Source organism: Seriola aureovittata, chromosome 1 (genome assembly GCF_021018895.1).
Source record: "Seriola aureovittata isolate HTS-2021-v1 ecotype China chromosome 1, ASM2101889v1, whole genome shotgun sequence".
Taxonomy (NCBI): domain Eukaryota; kingdom Metazoa; phylum Chordata; class Actinopteri; order Carangiformes; family Carangidae; genus Seriola; species Seriola aureovittata.
The window spans coordinates 8,849,791-8,873,867 of NC_079364.1; the positions used below are offsets into that span (position 1 = coordinate 8,849,791).

Sequence of the window (24,077 nt, forward strand, 5' to 3'; positions counted from 1 at the left end):
GCTTGTTTTGTCTGGACAACAGTTGACTACACTTTAGAATTTGCAGTCATTTTTGGCATTTTAGGTTAAAAATTACTTAAATGATCAATTGATTATCAGAACAATTTTCTGTTGATTGACTAATTGATCAATTGGCTAATCGTTTCAGCGCTGCACCCACACTTAATTGCACCAACAGAGCCATTAAGTAGGACCTGCCTGAGACCAGCCAATTACAGTTGAGACCATTAATCAATGTTCAAGCACAAATTGTGACAGATGTTTCATGACAGATTCAGAACCTAATGTTGATTAATGGGACATTAACAACAAGGAATCTGACATCATTAAGCACACTGTGAAATTTGCCATATAACTAAAGTTTGTTGTCATTATTATCATCTTAGCTCTTCAACTTGTTACTTCAATGGGGATAAATAAGACCATTGTCTCAGAAGGGATGAGGTAGGCAGTTTTGCAGTAATGCTTTCATTGTTTTTATTACTTTGGGTGGTAATAAATGAAAATAAATGAGCTTAAGGGACAGTGATTGAGTGTCATGGACTGACACACCACATTAGGTCATCAGAATGACACCCAGTGAATAATGCATGATCAGCTCAATGCTATAAACTAAACATGGGGGCTGTGAAACTATAGAAAACACTACAAAGGTCCGGCTCTTCTCTTGTTCTTATATAAAAGTGTGTTTGCGCTGCCCAAGTAACACAACACTAACAAACTTACTGGAAGAGACTCCTCGTTATTCAGCCGACATGTTACAGCCTTCATTGGGGCATTTTACAGAATAAGGGGGAAAAAAACACCTATATATACACAAAGCAAGATGGCTGCCTCGTTGTCAATTATCCAATGAGAACTGGACACATAAAAGGCCAGCCTCTAAAAGGATGCTGCATCCTAAATGCAGAAATTTCAGAATAAAAGCACACAGCAAAATGAACAGTAAAAGCTACAGTGCCATACAGACAAAATTCAATCAACGAAATAAGGATAGTATTTGAGACCTAAATAAATATTAACATAACATAAAATATTAAATTATTTTGCTACATAACTATAAAGTCTCTGATTCTCGATGAGGATTTTCTCTCGTCTTTACTGTGTTGACATGAAAGTTGACCCTTCTTAGTGTCAACATACTGTACATGCAGGCACACACACTGGTCTAGTGTTCATATCAGCCCATCTATTAAAGAATATACTGTGTATCCCACATATACACAGACCTAACTCAAACATTCCCACCCCCACACAGAGCCTCAGTGAGCCCACACACAGAGACAGAAACAGAGGCGATCCAAAGGTTGCTTGTCATTCAAACTTTCAGCTCTGTGACAACACCTCCACTTACTGATCTTCTTTTCACCCTTTCATCTCTCAAGAAAGCACATTCTGCCGCACAGATTATTCAGAGAAGGGAAGAAAAGCGAGAAGAGATTCAGAGAGGGAGTGTTTGCCTAACTCTACTCTCTAATAACCTCATCACTCACCTAGACAGGCCGATCCGTCGGGTGCGATCTCATGTCCTTCGGGGCACACGCACTGGAAGCTGCCCTCCGTGTTCACACACTCACCCCCACGGCACAGCAGAGGGTTCCTCTCACACTCATCGATGTCTGATAAAGACCACAAACACGTACAACACACACACACACACACACACACACACACACACACACAAACACACACGTAGAGGTATTTAGTGTTAGGATTCAGTCACACTTGGTCTCTGCAGATATTTGTTTCACCACATCATCAATGGAGCTCCAGTGGTGACGTGAGCTCTGATTGGTTTTGGCACATTTGCAGATCGAACTTACTTCACCTCTGTTAAACTTTGCGGGACTGGGACTTCCTGATTCAGGAAGTACTTGAAGTGAAAAAATACAAGCAGCAGCTCCACAGCTGGCAGCGATGTTGAGAATGTAGATGGACAGTAACAAAAATAAAGAGTTTGGTAAAAAGCTGTAGAACTTTTTTTTTACTTGTTAGTTATTTTTGTTAGCCTGCTTGCCCAGTCAGTACCAACAGCTTATGAGTGAAATCATGCCCACATTATTTCCAGTCCCAGATGCTTTTTTTTTTTTTTTTTTTTTTTTTTTTGGTGCAGCGTGCAAGTAAATTTTGTCTCGCCAATTTTAGTCTAATGGCGGCTTTAGGCCAACGAAAGTATTGAGACTCTCCATTTTGTGTGTACGATTCCTCCCAAGAATTTAATCAAACGGCGTCAAAGGCAGACCAGAACAGAAATAGAGCATTAAGTATTTTCACAGATGGCAGAACATTAGTACTTGTAGCTTCATATAAAAACCATTTTGCTGGGCAGCTGATTGTGTGTCCTTCGCATGCAGGTCAAGTACGTAATAAAGAACAATTATCTTTTAGACTTTATGGAGCAGTCGTGTGAAGCGATTGTGACAACACTTGGTCTGCACAGATTAGGCCCTCTCAACACCCCACAAGAGTTTAAATAAAGTCAGTTTAACTCTATATATATACACACACACACACACACACACACACACACACACACACACACACACACACACACACAGCCTGCAAATTTGAGATTACATCAGCCATCTAAACAGTGAGTTCCAGGTCTGGCATGTTAGCCTAAGCACCTCATCCAGAGCTTATGGCCCAAGAGGGAGCGTGGAGGAGATGGCTGGGGTGTGATTGGGACTCGGGTTGTGTGGCAGGCCCTCCCTATATTTGGAGACCTTTATTGGTTGGCAGAGCTCCGTAGTCTCAGATACTGCGACTTTAACAGGGTGTGAGAGAGAAAGATCAAGTTTTGCACTCATGTCCTCACAGACTAATTGATTTCATATGAAAAAGTGCTGTCTGCATGTAACTGAACCAAATCCTATCGAGTCGAAGAGGCGACTGGCTTTATGAATTGTTAGTGTCTGAAGGTGATGGGGTGGGTGTGTGTGTGTGTGGGGGGGGGGGGGGGGGGGGGGATTCGTCACTTACCCATGCAGTTTTTCATCATCATGAAGCCACTTTCGTAACCCTCAAAGCACTCGCATTCGAAATCTCCTGGTGTGTTGACGCACCTGCCCTGTCCACACAGGTCCGGAGAGATGCGGCACTCGTCAATGTCTACAGGAGAGGAATGCAACAAAACAAGCAACAAACTCAGCAAGGTAGAGCTTCCCTTAAAAGTGCACTAACATTCACGCATGCAAAGAAAATCACTTGGAGAGCTCCCTGTTTTTATTATATACAGAGAGATAAAAAGACAGACTATAAAATAAGATTAAGTGGTGAATTTAAGGTCTTTAAGCAGATTCTGCCAAAGTCTAAATCTAAAGGCCTGATCCCTTTTGATTTTAATCCACATTTTGAAACACTTAACACAGAGACTTTGCGCTGGGATCTCACTCATATGGGGTTAAAAGGTCCCAGATATCATTTACTTACGAAGAGCCTATAAATTATTTCAGAATAAAGTAATGGCACTGGCATTTAAACTTAAAATGATGTGTGCACATTTCAGCAGAGCAGTAATGCATCTAACCAGACTACAGGGACCAGCTCCAACAAGTCCAAAGCAGCCAGACTCCCATTAGACTGAATGAGCTGAATGTAGGCAATGGCTTTACACCACTTTACTGTAATTGAAGTTGGCAGAGGGATTCAGAAAAGGGCATTGATGAAGAACGGCTAGACTTGTAAAGATACAACGCAGCTGCAATATTGTTTGTAGCTGATGCTGAGCGAACACTCTGGCCAAAAATAGAAGCTGAAGATGGATGTTAGCTCGTACATTATTGGCAATACATGAACTGCTGATTACTGAGGAGCTTCACATTCAAAATCCAATCTTTGTAGTAATTTAAACAACCATTGTACAGTTAATCAGTTGCTGTGTGTTGTACGTACGAGTAATGATTCTTTTCATTATCATTTTATCTACTTAATTGGCTATTTTGGCAATAAAATGTTACAAAAGAGGGAAATATCCTCATCACAATTTCCACAAAATATCCTCAACTTGCCGCAAAAATGCCCAAAACCAAAAGACATTTTTTAACAATTATCAAACTGTTATGATTAATTTCTTTGACTCATTCCTTCAGTGCTACTCACCAGTGCAGTTCCTCTCGTCAGAATCCAGAGCGTATCCATTGTCACAGCGACAACGGAAGCTGCCGATGGTGTTTCTGCACCTCCCATTTGAGCACAGGGAGTTTATCATCCTGCATTCGTTTATGTCTAAGGTACAGAGCAGAGAGGTGAATGAAGAGAGGCGAGAGACCATTGATGAAACAACCCAGGCGGTCTATGCAGTCTGTGGACGGTGAAATACCTTTGAGGAAGGGTCTGCCGTTGATGAAGTCACCCCTATGTGAGAAGCCCGGGCCCCGAGGACAGAGCTGGGCGTATTCTGGAGCGCCCTTCTCTGGACATTCGTCACATTCAGGGCCCCAGGCCACGCCGACTGAGCAGCAGCACGCATCGACACGGTGCTTCCCTGGTATAGGAGTCCCACAGCGCTCATCCTCATGGGTGAGGTAACATTGCTCCATACGCAGGTCTGGAAGTCACAGACATATATTTCATATATATATATATAAACATATATAATGAGTATATGATGCACACACAGACACACACACACACACACTATGTACAGTACCCACCAATGCATGTCCTGCCACTGACATCAACAGTCATTCCTGGAGGGCACTGGCAGAAGAAGGAGCCCGGTGTGTTGATGCACTTGCCATTGATACACACTGCAGGAAACACTTGACATTCATCCACGTCTGACAGTCAGAAGAGAAAAATCAGAGCAACGTCAGTAACAGGTCCAGTGTTTCCCATCACTTGAATGAAATGTAAGTCTGAATTTCTACATCTACATGGCCTCAAAGCAGATTTTACCTTCGCAGACATTTCCTTTCACTCTGGCAAAGCCTTTACTACAGATTGGATCTGAAAAAGGGGGGCACAATATACAGTGTCAGTCGTTGCAGTTATATGGTAAAAATCTACTAAAACGTGTATAATGGTGATCATCTCACCTTTTTCACATTTGGCACACGGGCTGTTCCAGGCCTCTCCCAGTGTAGCGCAGCAGTGGGACTTCAGGGTGGCCCCGTTGATGTTGACCTCACAGCGATTATTGACGATCTTCAGCCAGCAGGTGCTCTTAGTAGTCTCTGTTTTATGAAACAAAACGTATCGTTACTGGAAATTCAGCAATATGACATATGGGTCAACACAGGCTGGTTTGGCACTTACTGTATGTCAGCATGTTATCTAAAAAACTGAAACACCCGGAATTGAATATTAAATCTTACATTTGATTAATCTCCATATGAAACAGATTGCTGATTAATCTTCAACTCACCCTAGACAGTGAAACCAGTTTCTCCAGAAAAAGTTTTTTCAAAACGCTCATTTCTGTCAAATGATCCAAGTTTTGTTTTTATTTTGCCAAAATATAAAAAGGACAGTGCTGGTGCAACTGGTACAGCATTTTCAACCCAATTTTTCTCACTTTGTTTGATGTATTTAATCCCTGAGCTCCTGCAACGCTGAACTTAAAGCTCGACAGCTTTTTTTCTGTTAATAAAAAGTGGAAAAATGCTTCTATTTAAAACCATATTGACCTATTTTTAATACTTGATACTATTAAATAATGAAGTTTGATTAAATCAGAATAGTTTCTTTTTTTTAATCTATATTTTTTATATTAAATAAAGAAACATTTTGCTAATTGAAGTACTCAAACAACACATTGCTCACTTACCTATACACTCCAGCCCAGAGCTGTCCAGCGAACTGCCCATTGAACACAAACACACAAAGGACCCTTGGCTGTTCACACAATCTCCATTAACACAGGGGCTGGATTCACACTCATTCACATCTGTGGAGAGACAAAACCAAACACCAGATTTTATTTTATTATTTTTTTTCTCAACTTACCCATCTCTTATGAATCTGATACAGCAGTCCCAGCACATGCAGTGATGAAGCGATATTGTACTGAACGACAGAATGAATGAGTCTCTGACCCTCGCAGACGTCTGTCTCAGGATCGAAGCGGTATCCCTTTGGACACTGACAGGTGAAACTGCCCGGTGTGTTCCTGCACAGACCGTTGTCACACAGCAGTCTGTTCATCAGACACTCATCAATGTCTGAGGAAAAACACACACACACACACGATTACTCCCCCAACACTGTGTTTTGATATCAAGGCCATATACTTTATTTTTCCAAGCACAATTACAGAGCACTTCACCTACCGACACAGTTTTTGCCCGTCAGATCAACCTCAAAGCCTTCATTGCAGGTGCATTTGTATGTCCTCAGCATATTCTCACACACGCCATTCTGGCAGATGTCAGGGTCGAGGGCACACTCGTTAATATCTGAGAGGACAAAGCATGACTTGTTCAACATCAGAGAAGGAAAAAACTCTAAGCTAAATAATAACTGCCTTTAATTTATGTGCCCCTGTTTGGTTTCTGCATGGTCTGTGCTTTCGTTCCAGAAAGAAACACAACCAGAGAAACTTGTGGGCATTACCTCTTCCATCGCCAGTTATCCCGATGCCATTGGGGCACAGAGCCAGGAACTCAGCTGCAACAAAACACACAAACAGCACGGTTTGGTTGATAAAAGAAGAAGCGTTTGGGAAAATATCATATTTGCCAAAATCCAAGAAATCTCAAAGCAAGAAATTTAATACCATGTCATTATCCATTTTCATGCTTTCTCATTTAGCCTAGATGTATATAAAACCAACTCCTTAATGTGGTGCAGCTCTGGCGTCTTGTGATACAGAAACTTTAATTGGAAGGACTAATGAGAAGTGACTGGATGACGTGTGTGTGTTTGTGCATGTGTTTGTGTGTGTGCGGAGGCTGTCAATGTCTCCTAACTGTGGGTGTCTTAGCCACAACTTCATCACTATTATTCTGTCATTTATCAAATCCAAGCTCGTATGTCAGGGAAGACCAAGCGTTTGATCCGGTCATCCTGACTTTGACAGGTGTGTTTTGAATTAAATGCAATGTGTGTGTGTGTGGGTGTGTGTGTGTGTGTGTGTGTGTGTGTGTGTGTGTGTGTGTGTGTGTGTGTGTGGAGGGGTTTGTTGTACCAAATTCAGGCAGCTTCGTGGGGACCAAAATGCTGGTACCCCAAAGGTTTGAATGGCTGTTTGAGGATTAAGACTTGGTTTTAGGGTTAGAATGAGGTATCGGTTAGGGTTAGGTATTCAGTTGTGACGTTTACGGTTGGAATTATGTCAGTCACAGGTCCCCTGGAATATAGTAAAACAAGGATGTGTGTTTGTCTATGCTTTTTATTGTCAGGCGGCAGGAGGTGGCTCCATATGTATAAAAGGGTGGAGTGATTGGAACATCCATACCAGAGCTTTGTGGTGGGCAGGGCTGGCAGGGCTCTCCGTAGGCATACTCTGTGCTGGCACAGCAGCACTCCGACTTGGTCACAGCTCCAAATAAAGGCCTAACACACTGCCCTCGCTTGTAGCCACCATAACACGAACTGCGCATATGTGTGTCTGTTTCGGACAAAACAAGAGAGACGGTGTATGAGAAACATAGATGAGGCAAGAGATCTGGAAAGAGGCTCGAGCCAGACAGAAAGAGAGAGAGAAAGGGAGGCAAGAGTCTGTAGTTCCAGTAAACAACAACACTGGCAAAACAAATGGTTGTTCTCTCTCCATAATATCCTGGGATTCGAGGCATTCCCTTGCGCTGATATCATCCTGATGAAAACTCACCCAGACCGAATAACAGCATTTCAACACTTCCCACACAATACACAAAGAAATGTCATTTGGGGAAATGTGGGAATGTTGAAAATAAAGAGAAAAAAAACAGATCTGGATTCTGAGTATCAGTCCAGGGGATTGGGGCACAAGGAGGCAGGAAAACATTTATCAATGTTTGTATGTGGTTGCAACAGGTTTAGAAGATGAGCTGTCAGTAAAGTTTATTGATTCAGTTTTGTTTTTTTTTAATTACAGGACTGGAAAATATTGTTATTGTGGTTATTCTGTTTAAAATGTGTGACAGTTGTTGTGACAGTATGCGCACTCTGAGCTTTCAGTTGCTTAGAAAACATTTCGCCATCATTTCGTTTTGTCCAGTCACTGTTGGTACAAGAGGCACAAGTACACCAAACCTATGTGAGGATTCACTGGAGATCTAAGCATATGTGCTTGTAGGAATCAAACTAGTCAATGAACTTCTTGAACCATTTTTATCTTCTCTTTGCGGCAGCTGAGAACTTTCAGGGAAGCTGCAGCCAGACTGAAGCAGGGGGACACAGGCCAGATCCAAAAAAAGCTGTCTTACCCTGAAGAAAAAATGCAAGGCTATCTAGCTCCCCTCACCCAAAGAGGGTGTTGCTTTTCTACTGAGATTGATGTGAGATTACAGTTTGCCACAGTATCCAAAATGAACACGAGTTATTCCTGGAAACAAAGCTACAGCTACATTTACTCACCAACACAGACTCGTCCGTCCAGGCCCACGGCCATCCCAGCCATACACTCACAGCGGAAAGACCCCTCCGTGTTGACGCAGTGACCGTTCATACACATGCCTGGAGTCTCACACTCATCAATATCTAGAAGCAAATACAGCACAAATTATTTCTTCATACATTTCGCTTCATTGAATGAATGGTAGAAGGCCAGAATCTATTATAATAAACCAATTTCCTGCTAAGGCAGTGCTTATTAAAGTCCTCAGGCACCTGATTCATTGAAAAAAGCAGCCAAAACTGCTGCACTGTTTCAGTTTTATGACCTCAACTAAGAAAACATTCTTTTCCTTCCCCTTGATCCCATCCGCGTATTACAATAATTATCATAATGAGCGTAAACAATGATATGGCATGCACCTATAACTGTGTGTGTTTATGTGCGTGTCTGGGTGTGTTGGGGGACAGGAAGAGTTTGGATAGCAGCAATGAGGTCCCAGGGCGCCTTTTGACTACACACTTCATTAATGACTGCATACATCAGCACACTTCACCCACACCCTACTCTGTTATTTATTTATTCTGCTGCGACTTAACCAGGTCAGTGTCTCTGAGATCAAACGTCTGCACCATGAGGGTTAAAATGGCTGCAGGGGCGTTTGTTGGCCACGTGGAGATTTATGGTACATATTTTAAACATTACATTAATGCAGGCTCTGTTTGATGTTGTTTCTAAGGTTCCACACAGCATCTGATAGTGTCATGTACAACAAAATGGTTGCTCAATTTGCTGTGTGACTCACAAGTTTGTGTGTCCTAATCAAACCGGTGCCTGCTACAGCACGTTTTGTCAATTTCAGGAGAAGTTTCTTTTCTCTTTTTATCGTACAAGTTTAGGAAAGGCTGTCTGCCTCAGAATAGGCGGGCCCCAACTATCCACATGTCCAGCTGGCCTGCCATGATGCTGAGGGATTTTTCCAAGGCTTTCAGGGGGATTTTTGCCCTGTGTGCAAAGACTCACATATTAGAACCACTAACATGCCAGAGAGGTAGCCACCTTCCAAGCTAGCTTGAAAATGCAGGTCAAAAGAACAATTGACTCAAAATATATTCTGGTGCTGCAGCCAGTGAACATGAGAATGTACAGATGTGATATTACTCTTACAGTCTGTGAGCTTTCTGACAAACACACCTACACACATGCGTCCACTGGTGTCAAGCAGGAATCCAGGTTTACAAATGCATTTGAAGCTGCCATCTTCATTGATGCACAGTCCATTGAGACACATATTCCTGATCAGACACTCGTCCTGGTCTGTGGATGAGCAGAAACAAACATACTGGTTAAAGACACAAACTGTGGGTTAACAAAATATTTTAGGCACGACATTTTAGTTTACTTCATTAGGCCTCAACAGTCAGATTGTTACTGAACTTGCTTTGATAAAAGTTCTGTTGTTGCTGTTGAGCAATGCAGTGGCAAGTAAAACCCTGTTCAATTCAAGGAAGCTCAAATTAGACAATTGATAGCTCACTGTCAAATCATTACATGTGCGAGCTGTGTACGCTGTCAGAAAATCAAGGCCAGCAAACAAGTACTAAGCAAAGATAGGAATCACGAAATTGGGAAAATTGATTGCTTTTGAGCAGCCAACTCTTTAATATTAGATCCTGGAGCATTCTCAAACAGAACAACAGGCAGAATTGTTTATACACTCCATGCCTAAAACTTAATTCATGTGTCAGTAATATGACTTGACAAGAGAGATTATAAGGGCCAGGCTATGCTGGATCAGAAATAGTTTGTGCAACGTGCTGCGCGACCTCTTCGGGAAATCAAAAGTGTTTGTAGCAGTTCTGAAACAGTGAAGGGGGGTTGAGGGGTGTGGGTGGGGGTGTAAATGTCCTGGAAGGAATTTATAGTGTTGCACATGTGCTGTTCACACGAAAAATGACAGAAATAGTTGTAGAGAATAGAGCTAGATAGAGACGTTCAAACCCCACCCCCACACACAAAGGTGTGGAGGGAAGGGGTTTCCAAAGTAGTTCTAATCAACAAAACGTTTCATGTGATGGACTACCTCTCTATATGAGTTTTCAATGCTTTATAGCAAAGTAAAATGAGTGGAAACAAAAGAATGCCTGCAAGGTAAGAAGTAAATACTAACAACATCTACAACATTTGTACAGGGGTTGTTGATAGTGATATGAAATGTGCATATTTTGCACAAAGCTACCAGCTTGATCTTTTAAAATCCTGTTTATTAGGGTACATGTATCCAACAGCCATTGGTGTTAAATCACCACATCCAACAGATCCACGGTCCATTGAACATTAAACATTACACATACTGTGGTTATTACGGAGAACTTCCCTTTAAATATGTCGCGACACCATAAATGCAGATGCCAGAAATCGACAGACCTTGACAGTTTTTGCCATCTGCTGAAATTTCAAATCCAGCGTTGCAGACACAGTGGAAGCTGCCCTCAGTGTTCACACAGCGGCCGTTGTTGCAGATACGACCGTTGGCCACACACTCATCCAGATCTGGCAGAAACAAACAGATAGCACAATAAACACGCATATCCTCTTAAAATGTGTGAGTATATATGTGTGCATGTGTGTGTATGTGTAACCTCGGCACTCTGTTCTGGTTGCAGTGGTTTGGAATCCAGCAGGACACTGACAGATGTAAGACCCAGGCGTGTTCACACATTCCCCATGTGCACATGGGCTTCTCTCACATTCATCATCATCTGCAGAACAAATATGAAGCTTCTTCACTTTCATGTAGGCCTACGTTAGGTTTGGTATTTGATTCTCGTTCTGTCAAAACTTACCAATGCACTCTCCTCTTCCATCCAACCTGAACCCCATGTTGCACTCACAGCGATATCCAATGCCCGGCATTGGGATGCACCTGCCATTCAGGCACAGGTTGCGGTAGGCCTGGCACATGTTGGTGATATTCTGGGTTTGGATAATAACAGGCCCTGATGGAAACATTAACACACTGATAAATGATAAATCATAAAATCACATGATGAACGATCCACAGTTATCTGCCTTCATTCCTTCATTTAACTCCATGCCGAGTGGGGTAAATTACTATATCTACTGTTAAAGGTGCTTTATGTAAGTCTTCTTGCCGGTAGCAGGTGCTGCTGGTGAAAATGGTTGCTTGCCAAGCTTCACACAATCATTGTGTTTACAAAACAAGAGGTCAGAATACACTCTCTGATCAGCGCTCCTTCTTTATCCTCTCATGCTGAACTGAGGGCAGACTGGATACTGCAGTGACTCCCTATCGCAAATTCGTAATACAAGAATGGACAGCGCGGGGCTAGCTGGTTAGCACGCTAACTTCAGCAGGAGAAAAATAAGTGATACAAAAAGAAGCAAAACAAGAATTAACATTGGAGTTGCTTTCCAGCCCTGGAGACAGCTATTGGCAAGTAAAGGAACAAAGTTTGATGCTTAACTTGCAACAGTTCTTCTAGACCGGTAAGTAAACAGCTGTTAATACTAACGTTGGCTATGTAGCGATAGCAAAAATGTACAACACCTTTAATGTACATGTAGTAGTGCAAGGTAAGTAGAATTGGAAAAGTAACTTCTCACCTGCCTGCAAAAAGCAAAAGGCCATTCATTAAACATGTCTTAGTCTTGCATTGCCAGACCTATCCTCATGCTACATTTGCACTGTACAAAGATTTGGAAGGATGTTCCATCTTTCTCATTAAGGCAAAAAGTGCTGACAGTTTCAGAGGAAATCTTATTGTGGAAGATTTCACGCCTTATTATTTAAAGTCTTGACATTAATGGCCTGCAAACAAATGAGAACATTTTCTGCACATATTCTACAGCGATACCCGTATGAAACAAACAGCACAGTGTCAGGGCACAAATCAAGTCTCAGTCAAAGTTTCCCATCATTAAGTTGTAGATCATTAGCTGGAGGGTGTGGGTTGTTGTTGTTCAAAGTGGGATTTTGAAAATGCAAAACAAGATCAGTGGGAGTTGGGACATTGCACATCCACTGAGTCATACCAGAAAGTATGAGTTATAAGTATTATGGCACACATCAACTTTGAAGACAATGTCAGTTTATGAGTGAGAACATGGGAACCAAACACAAGCAGAAAGTAGGAGCATACCTGGAGCAGGCGCTATAGGTAACTGTCCTGGAAATTGTCCTGGAAATTGTCCTGGAATTTGCCCTGGAATCTGACCTGGTATTTGGCCAGGGACCTGGCCTGGACCCTGGATGGGAATTTGACCAGGAACTTGCCCAGGTGTTTGACCGGGATACGGAACTGGGTAGATGCCGGGCAGGTCAGGCCCCCCGGGTACACGACCGGGTATCAGCACTCCACCGTTCCCATCAGGTGCCTGGAAGCACAGTTTCTGGTACTCTTCTAAAATGAGCACGTGTGGAAAACAACAGAAGGTTAGCTCTGTGTTGAGACATGGAGTAGTTGCGAACAAAATGTCTGAAGCCAAATCCATGCGATAGTGAGTGACCCCACCTGTTGCACGAATGGGGCACATTTCGGGGGTGGACCCATCAGACCAGCAGCGACCACTATCACAGCAGCACTGCATTTTGGTCAACAGCTGTGAGTTTTGGTTGGCACAGCGCCCGTTCAGCAGGCTAGCATAGCAGTATCCACCACGAGCATCTGTGGGAAACAACACAGCGTGAAGTAAGTTAAACTAACCGTGGTGTATGGAACATGGCATGTTTTGTCTGCATGTTGAACAAATTGGCAAGACTACAATCAAAAATTCGTTGTTGTTGTTTCAATTTTTCCATCATTTGGAAAATGGAAGCCACTTCCAAGTCATCACTTCCTATTTTTTGAGAACCTTTCCTACATCCTGCAGTTTCTGGCACTGGGCACTAGCATGACTAACACGCAGGTTCCCTATTAACATAAATATATCATGTCTTGTTTCACACCCAGCCCATCCAGCATATTCACATGGACAAAACTAACATTCTACACTGATGATTACTTGGTTAAGTTCGACAAGATGTCAGGCAAACGTGGAGTTGGTTGGAGGAAAAGCATTTGGGCCATTAAGGGGCTGGAGTGGATGTTTAAGCTCGAGTGTTGCTGCATGGGAAACAGACTAAAATGTTTGGCGCACCAGTTTTCTGGAGCAAAAGACTCAGACATTCCTTCCTCACAAACATCCTCTCCTGAGGGGGTAATGTGAGCGTGTGTTTGCATACGTTTGTGTGTGAATACATGTGTGTATGCGTGCACATTTGAGCATGTGCGTGCACGTCTAATGAACTACTTTGACCAAAATTCCTCCGTGGTCTGTTTTGGGTCAAACTGAACTGAACTTGCAAGCTTTACTGGAGGCTTTTCTGGTTATCGTGCATGTGTGTGTGTGTGTGTGTGTGTGTGTGTGTGTGTGTGTGTGTGTGTGTGTGTGTGTGTGTGTGTGTGTGTGTGTGAATATGCACTGTTACCAACCCTCCAGGATGTGGACTGTTCAATGATACACATGCACACTGTTTAAGCAAATGGACAGATGCACACACACACACACACACACACACACACACACATACACACACACACACACACACACATACTTCACTTCTACCAACCATGATGTAAAAATCAAAGTCACCGAGCACAAGAGGAGTTCACGTCCCTTCTCTTGTCATGTCCCCTCCTCAGTTTGAAGAGAATATAGCTCATTGTTGTGGAACTAGAAACAAGCAAGTGACTACTGACCTAAATTCTACCAGCTGGAACGTTGGACAGATTTCAGTTCTTTCTGCTCTCAGTGCCAGACATAAAGGGAGAAGAACCAAAATGGGGTGGAAAAAGGAAAGAGAATGAGGCTGCACCTTTTTTGCTCAACTACTTCGTCTCATATTTCATCTATCCAAGTAACAATGAACCAAAGCAAATCCTATGCGGTCGATTTGGAGAGGTGTGACACCCAGTACCACAGTGGACACTCACCTATACACCTGGATCCGTCCACAGAGGAGTGATATCCCTGGGGACACTTGCAGAAGTAGCTACCGACAGTATTGGAGCATTCGCCTACACCACAGAGACCTGCGATGTTTGAACACTCGTCCAGATCTACAGAGAGGAGGGGAGAGGAGGGGAGAGGAGAGGAGAGGAGAGGAGAGGAGAGGAGAGGAGAGGAGAGGAGAGGGCAAACAACTATCAAATATGCCTCAAAACATTTTATATTGCTTCCTGTTTGTTTGCTCTATGTTGCTAAAAAAACTGCATAGTAAGTGTTGATGAAAGCGATTAAACTAAAAACCAAGTTAAAATGAGAATGGCTTCAAGGGTGACTGGAGCACATGTTGGCAGTGACAATGGAAATAAAGTATTGTCACAGGATATTAAATCCAGGGGCCTCTGTAGCGGCCCTTCTGTTAGCACCGTTAACCACCAACTGCACATCATAGTGCACAAAGTCTGTTAAAAAATACACTGTAACTTAGACCCGTTTGAAATGTCTTTTACACAGTCCAGAAGTTTTCCGGCAATTATTTCTGGGTATAAAATAGCACATATTTTACTCTGGATATGTGTGCCACAAAACCCTGCTCAGTCTGTTTCACCAGAGTTAAACTTGGTCTGGAAGTTGTCACATTCATGTCTTAATGAGCCAATATTTTTCGCAGGCTAACTGTAGGTCTTTATTTCTGGAAAAACAGAAGTGATGCAGAGAGAAGGATTTTATTAAAGTCTTTTCAGCCAGTAACATTAAAAAATATTGTGAGCCTCTCAGTGGCCACAGTTACAAGGTAAGAAAAGATGTGTGATGTGTAAGAATTCTGAAAGCCAGTCAGAAGCTGATAATTAGGATCCCCAGCTGAGAGAAAAATGTCTTTTCAAAACTACATGTGGACATAATCTTCACTGGCTGTTTCTTGATTTATACTGTGCATTGATATACCTGGCTGAGAAGCTGTTAATGTTTATTTTTATTTAAAATGCTAAACTAATGTAACAGTAGCAAAAGTGGAGAAGAGTTATAAGCCAGGAAAGTCACACTAGAGAAAGTTAAGGTTGTAGCAGCATTGGAGCGATGAATTGTTCATGAATTCAGCTTTTCATTTTTTAAGAGGAAAAATGTATTTTTTCACTCAGAAGTTACATAGTCTCATGTTAACACACGTATGGAGGTAAAAGAAATGATATCAGCATTTATCTCAAGCCTCACAAATTAAGTGTTATGCAAAATTACTGAGATTACTGGAGTGCTACTTTGGTTTAATTAAACTTATTTCAGGGGAAGGGGAAAGAGGCTTATGTGTGGTCTTTCCCCACAAAGTAATAATCAAAATACCACGACTGAGGTGAAGTTAACCACAACTAGACGGATGTGGCTTAACTCTACTTTCATTGTTAATTAGGAAATTTTAAAGTTTTTTAGTCTACTCTGTCATTCAGACATATCACAGTTTTACTTTGGTGGCTGCTCACTTGATTCTTACCTTCACATTTCTGTGAGACCTCGTTGAACTTGTGCCCAGCGGGGCATTTACATTCAAAGGATCCAACTGTGTTGATACAGTTTCCTCCTTGACAGATGCCAGGGATGGCCTGGCACTCATCCACATCTGTACATAGAGGGCATACAATTAATACACACCTTAACACACACGGACACACAGAGTCCTTTAACAAGAGACATGACACAGTCATGGTAAAATAAACTCAGTACAGGGGAAAGAGGGCAACACACACACACAGACTAACATTGACACACAAATCTGCACATGCATGGATGTGCAGAGATTGAAATTGGGTCTGTTTTAACAGTCTGGCCCTGACTTTTCTGCGATCAACAGAGTGACAAGGGAAAAGAGAAAGAGGGAGAGGAATGTCTCCTGCAGGAGGAACAGAAACTGAGGCCAAGTCGACCAAAGAAGAGATAGAAAGAGGGAGGAAATACAGAAACGACTGGTCTACAGTCAAACAGACAGTTATAGTTGAGTGATGTAGCTTTTATGAAAATTTGTTGCAAAAAAGGGACACTATGACATCATTAAAGAGTTGATTCAGAGCTCTGGACTTGTCGGTCAATCTATTTATCCCACAACTTTTAGGAAGAAATTTCAAATCTGTGACTTTGTGAGTTACATTGCTGATTAAATTAAATTCATTTAATGAATTTGGCCGATTAAAACGTAGGTCTCAGGCTGAAAACCGCCAGGAGGCTGTGACCTGATGCAGTCTCAGAGTACTCCATGTTCCTCTGGGTCCTGGCTCAGGTCCGCCTCCCCTGCAGAGGTTCTGATGTTGTTGGGTCTGGAGCAGGCAGGCAGAGGGCCGTCTTACCAGAAATGAGCTCTCCCACGTGGCACCGCCACTGACCCGTGTTACTGACTCTGACAGTCCCGCCACAGCGGGTGTCCGTGGGCATTCCATACACATGTGGGAGGCACTGCCACCCACCCCAATTTAACCCAATTAGAACTAATCCTCTAGAGAGGGGATGGTGGGTAGAGATGAGGGGATGACAGAGAGCGGTGAAGGCAGACAGGGAGGGAGAAGGAGTTAAAACAGGCAGAGAGAACAGAAACAACACTTTACTTAAAGAAGGAGAGGGGAGGGAGAGCGACAGAGAGAAAAAGTAAGAGACAAAAACAAAAAAAGAGACAGAGGCGCGAAGGAACAGACTTTACCTTGGCACGCCCCGGTGCGGTGGTTTGGTATGAACCCTCTTCGGCAAGGGTGAGGTTGGGCTGGGCACATCTCACAGGGGTGACCCCACGCCCGTCCCACTGTGGCACAGCACAAAGTCTTTGTGCACACAATGCCTGTGAGCTGGCCTTGACACATCTGGTTATTCACAGAGGCAAAGCACGGCCCGGTGCGGTAGTCTGCAGAGACGAAGCAGGATTAATTTTTTTGTGAAAATGAAACTGAATTTTGTTTTTTCTAGAACAAAATGAAAAAAAAAACGAGGTTTGGTAGCATAAACAGAAAAACATACAAAATGGTTAGAAAAATAAAGCCAATGCTGAAAAACCTAGAACCTGAACTTGTGTCTGTGAGTGAAAAATAGTCTGGCATACACAAACAGAAATGCTCAAAATAAAAAGTAATTTTGCATGACATCTACCACACACTTAGATTATATGTGATGAAAGTACCGCTGAGCGAACAGTAACACACTCCATAAAGAATGCATTGTCCGTTGCTGGCATTTAAATCGGTCTGGCTCTCAGGTGCATTGTATGTGTGTGTATGTGTGTGTGTGTGTGTGTGTGTGTGTGTGTGTGTGTGTGTGTGTGTGTGTGTGTGTGTGTGTGTGTGTGTGTGTGTGTGTGTGTGTGAGTTAGAGAAAAGCAGAGATAGGGAAGAGGTCTGGAAAACCTTTTAAAGTTGTGTGGGCGGCTGTGCAGAGTAATAGACACTAGCAAAAGTAAGCAAGGACACCCAGACAATGAAAAATCAGTCTGGTGCACATATTATATGATCATCAGTTCTTTAGTTATATGTATTGTGTTTTACGGCAAAATACCACATTTAGCACATAGTGGTAAATTAGTTTTCTAGTAACATAGGATGTAAGGAATAGCTCAACATCCCTAAGACCAGCAGAGGCTGACTGAAAGCGCATGTCTATGGAACACAGTAGGTGATTTCCACACTAGCTACAGCAGTCTAGAATTAAAACTAAATAGCTTATAATAAATATGATCTCAAGTGTGTGAAAAAAGTCCCTCCATCAAGATTCTTCATCTCTCCTTCCCTTCAAACTGGTTTAAACTTTATTCCCTTGATCCCACTGCTTGCATGCATCTATCCCCTCACTTCATTCTCTATCCAAACACCACTCCTTAGTTGCAAACTCCCTGTGGATTTAACAAAATCACTGAATCTTATCAGGTGAAGGATTGGAAGATGGTGAAACAGAGATAGGGACAGAGAGAAAGAGAGAGGGTAAAACGCATCCCTCCTAAAAGAATCTGGCCAAGATCCAAAGGCAAAAATCATTTCCACATTTCACGGCAGACAACAGACAGCGAGAGGAAAGAGGGAGACCAGTTCCAACAGCGCAGTCGTTTAAAACAAACGAGACATTGTGCGTTTCCCGTGTGGACCAGGGCCCAGCCCAAACCCGTCACGTGCACCACAGCCTCCACGGTCTTTCTGCCTCTGGCACCAGCACTGTGTGAAACAGAACTGGGTCATCTCTCCTTCTCTTTCTCTCTCCCTCCTGCTCAGGCTCTACTGGAGACCAAATGCTTTCGATTCTTAGTCTACTTCTCCTTCCACCAGAGGTGGACAGTAACTCAGTACATTTACTTGTACCAGTGGTGGAAGAAGTATTCAGATCAATTACTTCATTAAAAGTACCAATAAAGCAGTATAACAATAGTGTAAGAAGTATTCAGATCAATTACTTCATTAAAAGTACAAATACAGCAGTATAACAATAGTGTAAGAAGTATTCAGATCAATTACTTCATTAAAAGTACAAATACAGCAGTATAACAATAGTGTAAGAAGTATTCAGATCAATTACTTAATTAAAAGTACCAATACAGCAGTATAACAATACTCCATTACAAGTAAAAGTCCTGCATAAAAAATGCTACTTATGTAAAAGTATGTATTAGCAGCAGAATGTAATCTGAGTATTAAGGTAAAAGCACTGGCATGGTCTCTCTGATTGATATATTATGATGAATGAGATCATTACATTATTAATACTGAAGCATCAGCGTGTGATCAGCATGTTACTGTTGTAGCTGCTGATGGTGGAGCCAGTTTGAACAACTTTATATAAAGTTTTCAGAGGAAAAAAATCACTATCTGTAGGAGCTGTTAACTCATAGACAAGTAAAAACTGACACCGACTACACACTGGTTTTTGAAAGACGCAAAAATGTTTGAAAATCCACTGTTGTATTTTTAAAAGCTTGTTATATAATCCATTCTGTCAAATGTACATCTTAAAAGCAATTTGTAACTAAAGCTGTCAAATAAATGAGGTGGAGTAGAAAGTATACTTCTCTCTGAATAGTAGTGGAGTGGAAGTATAAAGTATTGCTATTTAAGTACAGTACTTGATTAAATGTACATAGTTGTACTTTGCATGAGTATTTCCATTTAAGGTAAGTTACACACCAAGCCATTTCAGAGGGAAATACTGTACTTCAATCCACTTTAATCTAATCTAATTAATTTGAGACCACAAGAGAGTTACTAGTTACTACTCTGAAGGTAAAACTCCATGCATACTAAAACTGCTAAACAAGTTTAACGTAGCACCAGCTGGGCCACCTACAACATTTAATAATTTTAATGAATTATTCTCCTTCCTCCAAATTAAACAAACAATATATAAGATGCTAATCAGTGAACTTTAGAGGAGTAGGCAGGTGGATTTTTGTTACAGAGCCAGGCTAACTGTTCCCTGTTTCTGGTCTATAAGGTGGACAGCTGCAAAGGATCAGATAATTCTTACACCGCTGTTTTCAGCAATGTTCAGCTTTGAGATAACAAACCCAACCAGTTGGTAGTAAAGCTGCGGTATCTACTGCAATCCTACATTATATGCCTTACCTGCAGCAACAAAGGAATACACCGTACATTGGAAAAGCTATTACAGGAACTATGGAAACTTTTTACATGGCGCCCATATAAGCTGAGTGCAGCAGACAGTGTAAAGAACTCAAGTTTCTCTTTTCATCAGATTAAGGTTTATGTGTTATTACTGTCGGACTGCCTCTCGTAATCCATCTGACATAATACCTGCTTATTACGGCTGCTTGTGGAGGGGAGCGAGCACTAAAAACACAAAGACCTGAGCATGAAATGAAGCAAATACAAGCACAGCACTTAAACAGTCAGCTGAGGTAAACAGGGAGAGGCGGACAGCTGTAGGGTGAAAGTGGTGTCATTTCATTCGTCATCTTACTGTCTCCCTGTGAACTGCATACAGCTGGGGGATCCACCCATGTCCTGTGCATCTGGGAGCAATCGCACGTGTTCGCACACATATGCACACACACACACACACACACACACACACACACACGCATGCACACACACACACATGCGTGCGCACACACACACACACACATGCGCACACAGAATCTCAGCCACCCCTCATCCACAGTCTAGCCAGAGATGATCTCAAAACAGACCAAAACTTGCAAAATCGTTGCTCTTGTTTTTGTTTTACTGCCCTACTTTCAGAAACACGTTTGAATATTATAATAGGTGCATCAGTATATCAATACGGGAATGGATAGATGGTTTTGACCCTCATTAGCAAGCGATTTCATGTCTGTGCAGTTACTTTGGGAACACAATAGAAATGCTGGCTTCCTCAATGACCAGCGAGTTTATGTGCAACAACAGCCTTCGGTGTGAACAGGAGGGAAGCCCGTCGGGAAGTGGGTCAAAAGAGTTTCCTGGATTAACTCCAAAACGTTTGTACACACAAAGAAAAATTTTGTCCACCTTTTCCATATCCACCCTTTCTCAATCTTCCCTTTGCAAATGGTGCTCACAGCATCCTTACTGTACATGCCTTAACATATGTGTAATTTGTGCACATGCATCCGCGTATGCATATGTGCGTTTCCATGCATGTGTTATGGGGTCTTATATCTGGGTGGGTCGTTCCCTATAGGCCCGTCAGGAGATTTCTCCATCCTCCCAAGACTAAAAAGTTGAGCACACACTCAGACACACACAGAGGCACACACTTGGTTATCTATCTACTGAGGTTTGCACTGGGCTAGAACAGAGCCTGATAGGAGAAAGTCAGTGAGGCATTAAGAGACAAGAGAGCCCCTCAGCTGACTGACCAACTTCCCAGTTGTGCTCTGGCTGCTGACTTATTGACTGTGTAACTCACGTGTTGCCACGTTTCAGGCCAGTCTTTCACCACCATCCCAAGTGAACTCAATGGCGTCATACCGAAAGCTCGTCTTTATTACTCCGTAGCTAAACGACTCTGCAGCAGGAGCGAAGAGCCCTGCATGCAATCATCAGCGGTGTGGCTGGATCTCACCAATCCCACATTCCAACCTAAATCGCATTTGTAACCAACAAAGAACACGTTGATGTACCAAGCTGCATTTCTACTGCAGTCAGCTGTGCCTGGTGGTGGGACCACTGGTCAGGAGATCGCCACTCACTTTGGCAGCATATAGCTCAAAGTCACACAACTCTGCAGTAGTGATGTGTTTATGTTGAGCCCTGATAGCACCAGGATATTTCCCCATTCAAGAAAAGGCATGGGTCCAGATTGCAGCTACTTCTCCCCTGGTCAGATCACATGTTTGTGGAAAACCTCGTGTTCTTCCTAATGTGATAGGATCAAGACATTATGGGGCACGGTTCTGTAAACAGCATTAAAAACAGTGTGGGGTTGTGCATGTGCACATGGATGTGTGTACACACGTACTTTATGCATGTGGTTGTGTTTGTATGAGAGCACAATGGCTTTCCCCTGAGAAGTGATGGATCCCAGCCAAGGAAATTCCAGTGAAAGTAACTTAACCCAAAACGCCACTGTATCCATTGGCCTACTTTCTCTGCCTCTTCAAGATGAAGGACCAAATAACTGATGAATTCATAGGAGGGCAAGCACTGATTATTTCCACGATTGCTCAATCTCTTGACAGCTGTTTGGATCAATAAATCAATAAACTATTCAAGTTCCCAAAACCTAACATTACATTTTCAAACAGCCTTTTTTCTCCAACCAACAATCCAAAACCCAAAGATATTTAATTAACAATGATACAAACAGATAAAGCAGATTATCCTCACATTTGAGAAGCTGGAAACAGAGAATATTTGGCCTTTTTGCTAAATAAATTACCTAAAAGACTAATCAATCATCAAAACTAATTGTCTTTCAATCAACTAAGCACCATACTGTATATATTATACAATTATATTCAGCACTATACAGTAATATTAACATCTTGCACTGCCCAGTTCAGGCATGTCTAGCAGAGATTTGGAGGCTGGTGAAGCAGGACTGAGTTGGGATGAAGGCACGGCTGCATGACTGACCGGCAGGCACAGACACGAGCAGAGAAGCAGGCAGGCAAGGGAAGAAGGTTGAGTGGGATTGAAAGCAGGGCCATGAGCATGTATGGATGACTGATCGGCAGGCAGGGACCCGAACACAAAAACAGGCGGGCATGTGACGATCCAAACTGGCTGAAACAACGATCTGGCGAACCGATGATGATATACTGCTGGGTTCATGAGTAGATCGATTGCAGGTGTGGAGGCTGATCAGCAATCAGGGAGCCAGGGGAGAAAGAGCGAGAGAGAGAGAGAGAGAAGCGCCACGCCCACAACACACATACACACACACACACACACACACACACACACACACACACACACACACACACACACGCAGGGGAGCACAGGCTACACAGAAACCAGAAACACAATGAATAAACTGGAAACTGGAGGTATGGACACCTCACCTCAGTTCAGCACAGTATATTATGTTAACATGAATGAATGAAGATGGAAGTAGGTTTCCAAGCAGCTGTTTCCAGACACACAGACAACACACACACACACACACACACACACACACACACACACACACTACACGAACTCACCAAAAAGTATGCAAAAAGTTTCATCCTGCTACTATAGCAGACAAGAAACTACCATTCATAAATCAGCAGACAGCGAGTGGCCAGTTTGCATGCTTGTCACTTTATGTGGCAAATCAACGTTTTAAAACCAGATGTGGTCAAACTCCTTGCCCATACATCATTCCTCCATCAGAAATTATTACACAAGACACAACAGCAGTGTTTCTGAGATTCCTTGTATTCCCCGGCAAGTATGAACATCTAGAAGATGGTGTATGCTACAAAAAAAAAAGGGGAAAAAAAAGAAGAAAAAGCTTAATTTGAATTCCACAACAGTCTTATAAACCATTTAGCCAAACTTCCACAGGAAAGACTGGAAACCAAAGTGACAACATGTAGAATAGGGCTTCAGTAGATAAGGCTGGTTCCAACCCACCAGGCAACCAGATAGTGTCATATTAATTGCAAGGTTAAAGACACTAAAGTAAACCAAAGGACCAATCATCAGCCTGACCCTACTGACAAGCCCCTGAATCATGACCTTGTTAAAAAGGAAGATGCTAATTAGGAGCTCTGCTGTCAATCTAAATATTAGCTTTACAAGGTCACCACGTTGACCTCTATAGGTCATCACTGCCCGGCACATACACAAAACACATGCCTGCATACGCACACGCACACTTCGCTCACAAACACAGTGCAGGCCGCCCTCAGTTTGCGTGTGCTTGTATATTTTGGAGCCTTTGCTCACATGTGCCAGAGAGCAACCACAGGAGGTTGGGAGGTCTTCAGTTAACAAACAGCACACATTTAGAAAGACATTACATTCCCCAGAGCGTCGTTTGAGAGCAGATGTGGAAAATAATGGTCATTTCTGAGCTCAAGCTTCACATGCAAATGTTCCACAACAAACCGCATTCCTGGAGCTGGTGGCATGACTAAGCAGGAATTGTCTTCAGTCACAAAAAACAACCGCCATTCAACATCGAGTCACGT

General features: G+C 42.6%; 1 protein-coding gene across 1 annotated transcript in view; it reads right to left on the bottom strand.

Annotated features, from left to right (window-relative positions):
- The window catches only part of fbn1 (fibrillin 1), a 61,115-nt gene that overhangs the window by 29,700 nt on the left and 7,338 nt on the right, over positions 1-24,077 (bottom strand). The window contains exons 7-28 of the mRNA XM_056398973.1: positions 17,169-17,366; positions 15,975-16,100; positions 14,476-14,601; positions 13,015-13,167; positions 12,643-12,903; positions 11,326-11,478; positions 11,122-11,241; positions 10,907-11,032; positions 9,674-9,796; positions 8,503-8,625; positions 7,400-7,552; positions 6,556-6,609; positions 6,273-6,398; positions 6,039-6,164; positions 5,771-5,890; positions 5,040-5,177; positions 4,900-4,950; positions 4,656-4,781; positions 4,322-4,549; positions 4,102-4,227; positions 2,983-3,111; positions 1,494-1,619 (exon numbers count right to left, since the gene is read on the bottom strand). Coding sequence (XP_056254948.1) covers positions 1,494-1,619; positions 2,983-3,111; positions 4,102-4,227; positions 4,322-4,549; positions 4,656-4,781; positions 4,900-4,950; positions 5,040-5,177; positions 5,771-5,890; positions 6,039-6,164; positions 6,273-6,398; positions 6,556-6,609; positions 7,400-7,552; positions 8,503-8,625; positions 9,674-9,796; positions 10,907-11,032; positions 11,122-11,241; positions 11,326-11,478; positions 12,643-12,903; positions 13,015-13,167; positions 14,476-14,601; positions 15,975-16,100; positions 17,169-17,366 — 3,012 coding nt within the window. The remainder of the gene's footprint in view (positions 1-1,493; positions 1,620-2,982; positions 3,112-4,101; positions 4,228-4,321; positions 4,550-4,655; positions 4,782-4,899; positions 4,951-5,039; positions 5,178-5,770; positions 5,891-6,038; positions 6,165-6,272; positions 6,399-6,555; positions 6,610-7,399; positions 7,553-8,502; positions 8,626-9,673; positions 9,797-10,906; positions 11,033-11,121; positions 11,242-11,325; positions 11,479-12,642; positions 12,904-13,014; positions 13,168-14,475; positions 14,602-15,974; positions 16,101-17,168; positions 17,367-24,077) is intronic.